The sequence below is a fragment of the Vigna unguiculata genome, chromosome 1, assembly GCF_004118075.2.
Source record: "Vigna unguiculata cultivar IT97K-499-35 chromosome 1, ASM411807v1, whole genome shotgun sequence".
Classification (NCBI taxonomy): Eukaryota; Viridiplantae; Streptophyta; class Magnoliopsida; order Fabales; family Fabaceae; genus Vigna; species Vigna unguiculata.
Genome location: NC_040279.1, coordinates 33,773,387 through 33,781,601, shown reverse-complemented (window position 1 = coordinate 33,781,601; position 8,215 = coordinate 33,773,387). Strand labels below are relative to the sequence as shown.

At 34.6% G+C, this 8,215-nt stretch overlaps 1 protein-coding gene across 1 annotated transcript; it reads left to right on the top strand.

The window, feature by feature from the left end:
• The first annotated feature begins 730 nt into the window (after positions 1-730).
• On the top strand, positions 731-2,577 carry LOC114176533 (protein ALUMINUM SENSITIVE 3). Its single transcript, XM_028061608.1, has 3 exons — positions 731-1,052; positions 1,227-1,472; positions 2,173-2,577. Exons 1-3 carry the CDS (start codon positions 747-749, stop codon positions 2,482-2,484), a joined length of 864 nt encoding a protein of 287 aa, XP_027917409.1. The 5' UTR covers positions 731-746; the 3' UTR covers positions 2,485-2,577.
• The last annotated feature ends 5,638 nt before the right edge of the window (positions 2,578-8,215 follow it).

The following is an 8,215-nucleotide window of genomic DNA, read 5'->3' as shown; positions in this document are numbered from 1 at the left end:
TTAATTGATTGACAAAGTAAGAGCGCGAAAGCATAAGATTTTGTCAAACTTTTTCACTAACACGGCCCATTCCAAACCGCTTCAAAACAAAGGACAACCTCCGCCAAACCAACCTTGTCGTACGTACGTTCCGTTACTTTCCTAAAAAAATACCTTAAAATATTTAGTTCCTAATATTTGAAGTTAAGATTTTGAAAGGAAAAAAAAAGCTTTTTTAAATTAACATAATTTATTTAATATTATGTAAAAAAGAATGTTCACTAAAAATTTCCTTCCTTTTTGTATTTTCATCATAAACCAAAACACACCAGGAAGGAATTTAATTTGGACAAATATTCAAATTTAAATCTCTTAATTTACTCTGTCCACTCCTTTTTCATGTGAAAAATGTCCTTGAATACTCCCTGTAACTTTTATTACCTTTTACCATTAATAAATAACCAGATTTTTCATGTAAAAGTTGACAGAACTCATTAAAATTTCCCAGTATGCAATATTAATATAGTGTCAAATAACATTTTTCCATTAATATATATTGCAGAGAAGGATAGTAAGTGTGAATTGTGAAGAGAATAGTAGAATTGAATAATTAAGTGGTGATAAGTAAACTAAGATAAGGCCAAAATAGTGCTGAATGTGCTGCTATGTCACGCAACTAAGAACTCCTCACTCCACATGGTGACTCACATTCTGGGGAAGGTCTTTTCTGCTTTGGCTTCACATATATGTTATAATAGCTATACCATATGTGTCATCAAATATCCATCACCATGGATTCTTTCTTCTTCCTCAAACCCAACCACACATTACTGCAGGCTACGGATTGGTCATGGCTGGTGGAGTTCCTCAAGGGCATGGTCAAGCCTGTGGCGGCTACAGCGGTGGTTTTTCTGGCTGTGCTCTTATCCTTCTACCAGAAGCTTGGCCTCGAGCTGGAGATGGTTGTTGCCATTCTCAGGGCATTTATTCAACTCTCTATCATTGGCTTTGTGCTGCAGTTCATCTTCAACCAGGACAACGCTGGATGGATCCTTCTAGCTTACCTTTTCATGGTTAGTACTTTCTCCATTATCAACAACTTTTGCTTCAAATGTTAGATAATTGGGATAACCCAAATGCTTCTTAGACATTCAGAAACCAGAAAAACCAAAGGGTATGAAAAAAATATTCCTTTTAGGAGTTTGATAAACAAAACTCAGAAAATGTGTGTTTTTTTTTTGTTGCAGGTATCAGTTGCTGGTTACACTGCAGGTCAACGTGCAAAACATGTGCCTAGAGGAAAGTATGTGGCTGGGGTTTCCATTCTCACCGGAACTGCGGTGACCATGTTCGTGCTTGTGTTGCTGAGCGTGTTCCCTTTCACTCCCAGATATATAATACCTGTTGCTGGAATGATGGTTGGAAACTCCATGACAGTAACTGGTGTTACCATGAAAAGACTCCGAGACGACATCAAAACACAAATGAACTTGGTATGTCTTGTAATTCATCTTCTCATTATGTATTAAACAATGAATAATTCAGCTGCTGTAGCTTGCAAGTTATTGCTGCTGCGCTACGATGAGATCTGCATAAGGTTGAACAGATCCACACACGCCACAAACCAAAAACTAAAAACTAAAAACTAAAGTCAGTCAAAATATCCACCTCTTTTAACACCAACCACAAGTTCAAATTGTCGATAGTTAATTACTAAAGTTCTTCATTTTGCAGTCGTATATTACTGAAGTTCTTTATTACTAAATGATTGTAACTAGTTTCTATTAAAATCGAACACACTTGCATCACTTTTTTCTGTGTTTATTTAATGATTTCAAACTGACGTCTTCAAAAAGCATCATCATTAACTATTACTTTTATATATTAAATATATCAATGTTGGTTTATCAGTGCCAATTTTAAGAAAATCACTTACATTTATGAGTATTGAATGTGAGATTCTAATCAAGCCTTATAATGGAATCCTGCATAAAGTTCACTTTCTATTCTCTTATGAGAACTGTTTGTTAGATTTATTATTTGTTCGCTATCGAGTCATTATCAAATTATCCATTAATGTATATAGAATAATGAAATATTTTAAAAATTTTACATCGATTAGAGATAAGATCAATTTATAAACAGAGTGACAACTGTTGATTGAGTGTTTATTGATGATAATTTGTTTTGCAGGTTGAGACTGCATTGGCTCTTGGTGCAACACCGCGAGAAGCAACGCATGAGCAAGTGAAAAGGGCAGTGATATTGGCTCTTTCACCAGTGGTGGACAACACGAAAACAGTGGGTTTAATATCCCTTCCTGGGGCAATGACTGGTCTGATTATGGGAGGAGCCTCACCATTAGAAGCCATTCAACTGCAGATAGTGGTGATGAACATGATGATAGGTGCAGCAACTCTTAGCAGCATAATGGCCACATACCTCTGTTGGCCAGCATTCTTCACCAAGGCCTATCAGTTGGAAACCAAAGTCTTCTTAACTTGATTTCTATAACTTCAACTCCCTCATTTCAAATTCATCCAATTTCTTCACTAATATATATATATGATTTTCGATTGCTCAAGGTAATTAAGTACATCCAATCCTTCCAATTTTTATACTTTGTATGAAAAAATTGATTACGTGTAAATTCGAAGTAAGAGAAATTTAAATATTTTTACCTCTCTTCATTTTTCGAGACACCTGTTAAGAATAAAACTGTGACGAAACCAAAACGTTTTGAAGCTAACAATACCTCAAGAACACGATGATCGTTCCTAATAATGACTGTTGAACGAACTTGGTTCGAAATCGAAACTTCTTCAAAATCACACCTTAAACTTTTCAAATAGATGGCTTATTTAAAGCAAATAACTCGCTTTATACCATAACTTTGTAAGTAATTTAGATTAGTGAGAAAAAAATTATTTATTATGTAAATATACATTACAAGTCATACGTTAATGATTGACAGAGTTCACAAATACTTCCCATGTATGTAGGGATGGTTTAAAAAATGCTTTTATTTCTTTTACAGAAGTTATTGATTCCAATTCATAAAATAATTTATTAGTTTTTGTTTTACAGTTAATTAATAATCGATAAAATACGCTTTTGATCCCATTTTTGGGAGAGAATTAAAAATTCAGGATCTATAACATATCTTAATATCTTTAATGTTATCAGTATAATACTATGGAAAAATACTATATATCAAAACTTTTTAAAAATTGAATCTAATTGAAAAAAAAATAGAAACCAATTTGAAATTTTCTCATAAAAATGGAGATTAAAAACATATTTAAATTAATAATGATTAAATATAATTTTAATCTTTGAACTTTGATATAAAATTAAATTTTTTTCATGATTTAATGTTGTTGGTTTCCAAAAATGTTTATTTTAAATGTCAAACAATATTTTAAATTGACGGATTAAATTATTTATATTATTTGATATTTTTCGATCCGAAATGCTGTTTAAGTGTTCTAATAATATAACCAGGACGATTGAGGTGTATTTCAGTGTTCATTATTGTTTTTCTCTTCGCTTTCAAAGGTATCGTGTTTTAAAAAAAAATGAAGAATTGTACCTTATTAAGTGTTTCCTTTCTTGCATGATTGATTACAAAATTATTGAACCATTCTTGGTTTCATTCTTCACAATTATACCTTTTTTTAAGGTACTAATATTATAATGTTTGGTGTGATCTTTGGACATCTGAAACATTCATCGTTTTCATTTAAGTAATTCTACAGTTGATTGAGATCTGTTTTATAATAATGGTGAATCAGTTTGTGGAGCCAATTAGCATCTTCTTCAAAGGTTGATTCATTCATGTTCTTTTTATTTAAACTCCATAGGGTTGTTTTTGTTCTACATGAATCTTACAAAGGTTGATTCATTCATGTTCTTTTTATTTAAACTCCATAGGGTTGTTTTTGTTCTACATGAATCTTACAACGCTTTAAATAATTTGTTATTTATACTTATGCACTATCCAAATTAAGACCCTTCTATTATATTAACCACTTCTCTAAAATGATAAAATTCCACCACTACTATTTTATTAAAATTATTAAAACAATTTATTTGTCTTAAACAAATGTTAAGAAAAAGGGAATTGTATGTTTATGTTTAGAAGGAACGATTAAATAATCTTTTTTATAGATAATTACACAACGCATTTAACTAAAAAGTTTATTCTAGATTTTGGATTTTAAAGGAATAATAACTGCAAACAGGAAACATATATAAAGGCGTTCTCTACAAAATTCAAAGTACATGAGTTAAATTTATTGAGAAATTATTTATTTATTTCTATATATTTTTTCTTTTAAAAGTACTTGCGCGGAAATTTAAGTTAATCAGAAAGAATTAACTCATTCATATCTTTGCGAATTTATCAACTTTACCTTAACAGAACGATGCCGTTTCAGAAGGAATGACGTGGCAGAACATTCTGTTGTGTTGTACGCTACGCAATGATACAAGTATTATTCTTCGGAAGGCACCGCCAACCAGACCGTAACGAATAAACAGTTGAATTGAAATCCGTTCACAACCTCGAACGCTGTCGTTTAAGCCTGGTATCTGAATTCTGAAAATCTTCTGCAACCTTCCTTCATCGACCTCTCTTCTCATCTCCATCTCCATGTTCATGTCGCATCCTTATTCGCTTCTCCTTCTTTTCTCTTCGATATTATTCTTCACCGATTTCGCAGGTTAATTTTCAATTTTCCCTTATCTGTTCGTTTATAGGTTTCATGAAACATAAAACTAACTGTTTGTAGCACAGGGTTGGTTGTATCTGCGGACGTGACTCTGAGCTCGATTGAAATCTACACAACCCACGAGTGGCTAAAAGCCACTCCATCTGTCTATTTTCGGTGCAAAGGGGACAACAAAACCGAGTTGCCTGATGTAAAAAAAACCAACGTTTCTTATACTTTTAAGGGTGAAGAGTCTTGGCAGGTTCCTCCTTGTCCCCTTTTGTTTTTCTAAGCTTTTTCTTCACTATTTTTAATTGGAGTTTTATTTTATAAGTCATGAGAAGGTGATCACAGGAAATAGGAGTGATCAAATGAATTTAATTTTCATAATTAGGGTTTTAGAATATTTATATGGAAAGGTGTTGTTGCAATATGCAATTCCTTGAACTAGGATGCATCCTATGTATAGCAGCTCTGTGTAATGTACTGCGAAAATTACATAAAAATAACTGATTAGGAGTTATTCTTTTATTTTGAGCTGTCTGAATAGTTGTTTGGTTATGTAATGCTTGAGAGATGCTTAGTGAAGAAATTTCCCTAAGCTTAAGAAATGGACTAGAGAGCCTTCTCTTTGATCAGGATCCATATGATATGACAATCACTTTCGAGGTGTTTAGTTTGTTTGTTCGTCACAGACTGTGTTGGCACACTTTGGTTGTTACAATACAGAACCAGGGTGCAAGTGTATTTGACACAGATCAGAGTGTAAGTAGAGAAGCCAAACAACCAACAGGCCAATCAACTTATGAAAACCAAACAACTTCATGGTAAGAGACCTGGGAAAGAATAAATGCCGACCTGGGCACCCCTTCGTATATTTGAGAACCCTGCAAGCAGCTTGGTAGTGAACCAAAGTTGGATGAGAAATAAACTGGTTCAGCTGCCGAATATAAATATAAATATAACGTCGGTTCTCGTGAGAATGAGATAAAGCAATCTTCCTCTGAGAGGCCTATTCGATGGAACGTCTTCATAAGGCCCTCTTCGATCTGGACGAATCTTGAATGGGAGGTCAAGTTTGAACTGGTTTGGATCCTAAGTTACTAGATTCAGCAACAGGGTCCAAACATTACTTCCTCTCACAAAATGAAATTGTTTGGCATCATTCAAACCAAGAAAAAACTTAAGGACTCCCAAATCCTTGGGACATACTTGATCTGTTGGAACTCTATTGAAGAATTTCCAGCACAGATGATATCATCCACATCAACTAAAGTCTTGTGGAACGAGTACTAGTAGTATTGCCAAAGAAGCAGTGATCAGAGAGCAAAACTTGCTTGAAAAGCTCCCCAGCTGCATGAGAGAAAAAGTGCTTAGACGACATGGAACCTATTAGAAAGCAAAATTATCCGTGAAAATCATGGTGGTTGCTGAAGAGAAAAAAAAATACTCAGACAGAACAGCAAGTACTAGAGAATAATACTCCAAGGTACCAGAGCAAACAGGCTCAGAAGGTGTGCCAGCTGCTGGAGAGAAAAACTAGTTAGAGGGTGCAGCGGCTGCTATAGAGCAAAACAGGTAAAAGGGTGTGACGACGGCTGGAGAGCAAAACGGGTCAAACTGCTAGAGAGCGGCTGGCAAAGAGCAAAAGTGCTTGGAGGGCACAGTGACTTTCGGATTTGGTCTTTGCATGGCAAAGCAATGCTAGCAGTGGTGATCGTGAGCCAGAATAAGCTCGCTAGACAGGTTTTAGTGGTGAACAATGACACCAACTAATTGTGAAACACAATAAAAAATAACAAAAACCAAAAAATATACATGGTTTCTAAACAATTTACACCAGTGGTTAGTGGGTCCAAGGAAAGCGTGGAGATTAGGTTCCCTTCTCCTTAGGCTCTTGATACCAAACTGAGAAGGATACGATGAATTCTGTATCTTTAAACCACGATGTAATTGATCCTAATATCAACAGTTACTATATTTGTAGGGTTCTAACATATCTACAAGATTCTAAAAACATTCAATTGATGTAAATGCAAACTTTGGATAGATGCATGCAAACATTTGTAAACTTTGCAAACCACAAAGGATGTATCAAAGTAGTCCAGCCCTTCAACCTTATGACAACCTTTGGCCACAAGTCAAGGTATGAGTCACTTAATAGATCCTTCACCTGAATGCTTTATTTTATATCTCAATTTTCTATTAATGGGTTTCAAATGACAAGATCGACTAGTTTCCAAGTGTCGTTGCTCCCTGTAGCTATGAGCTCACCTTGCATCAAATGATTCCAACACTCTTATTCATTTGCCTTAGCATTGGATTTTACAATGCAACATTTGTGGTAATCGGATGTGAAAAACAACAAATGAAAGGGTAAAGCTTAGCATCAGAAACAGGACAAGAAAGAAGGTAGTATAAGGAAGAAGAATTTACTGAATCAGTTGAGAAGCTGAATATGTACTCAGCAAGGTGATGTGGCTAATGTCTGGCTTGTTTGGATCTTCTTGGTGGAGGTTCAGCCTGTGCAAAGTTAGGTTACTGAGAAGATTCTATTATACTAGTGCACTATTATCAACATATATTACAGGAGGGAAACTATGTGGTTCTACAAAGTGATTGTCTCAAGAAGTATGAAATGATAAGCTATCACTGTCAACCTTTTAAGGAAAGATTGTCCCATGGAAGATCACACTGCAATATTATGAACACTTTTCTGCTATTGAAATCTAGCGACACATATCCCTTTGTTCCCAATTTGTAACCTAGAAAGAAGGCATTTTCTAGCTCAGGGTTCAGGTTTGGTAACATAGTGATTGAAAGACTTTGACATCACTATAATAAACCATGTAGCAACTAGGGACTGGTTTATGATGCTAGGGATTCAACGTAAGATTTTTGGTAAATTCTTTCATCAGATACTTGAAGCTTATGAATCAGAAATTCATGTCCATTATCTGTACAAATCAGTTTCACTCATGCATCATGCTGAGTTTGTTCTCAGAACAACAAAATTATAAGTATGAGACTCAGCTTTGAGTTTCCACTATGTAATGCATATAGATCTACTGAAATCATCCGATACAGCTAAAAAGTATTTGCATCCATGAATAGAAACGATGAACAAGGGTCCCCATGTGTCAAAATGTAGCAATTCAGATCTCTTAGAAGCTTTTTTATGATTAAGAGTTTATGGTAAACCCTTCTGGCTTGCATAATCGTAATGGCATGCATACATACTGAATTCTTATTGACTGAAATGAAAGGTTGAAAAAAGACTACTTAGTAAGGACATTCTCCCACATAAAAAGTGTTCCAGCAGAACCGTCGTAGTGCAGTACTGACTCAGGTATGAAATTGGAAATATATTGGGTACAGCTTGAACTTGAGCTTGATTGATATCAATCACCAATTCCCTTCAACTTTATCTGCAAAGCCAATTGACCACTGGGATTTTAGATACTGCAGAATTCACTGACTAATGAAATTCGAGAGTACACATGAAGAAATGACAAAGCTTGTTG

What these genes read in the sequence shown, in the direction of transcription:
- LOC114176533 (XM_028061608.1), top strand. Translation starts at nt 747, where the DNA reads ATGTGTCATCAAATATCCATCACCATGGATTCTTTCTTCTTCCTCAAA. An exon ending in TTCTAGCTTACCTTTTCATG is followed by an intron (nt 1,053 to 1,226) that starts GTTAGTACTTTC and finishes TTTTTGTTGCAG; the next exon opens with GTATCAGTTGCTGGTTACAC. An exon ending in TCAAAACACAAATGAACTTG is followed by an intron (nt 1,473 to 2,172) that starts GTATGTCTTGTA and finishes TTTGTTTTGCAG; the next exon opens with GTTGAGACTGCATTGGCTCT.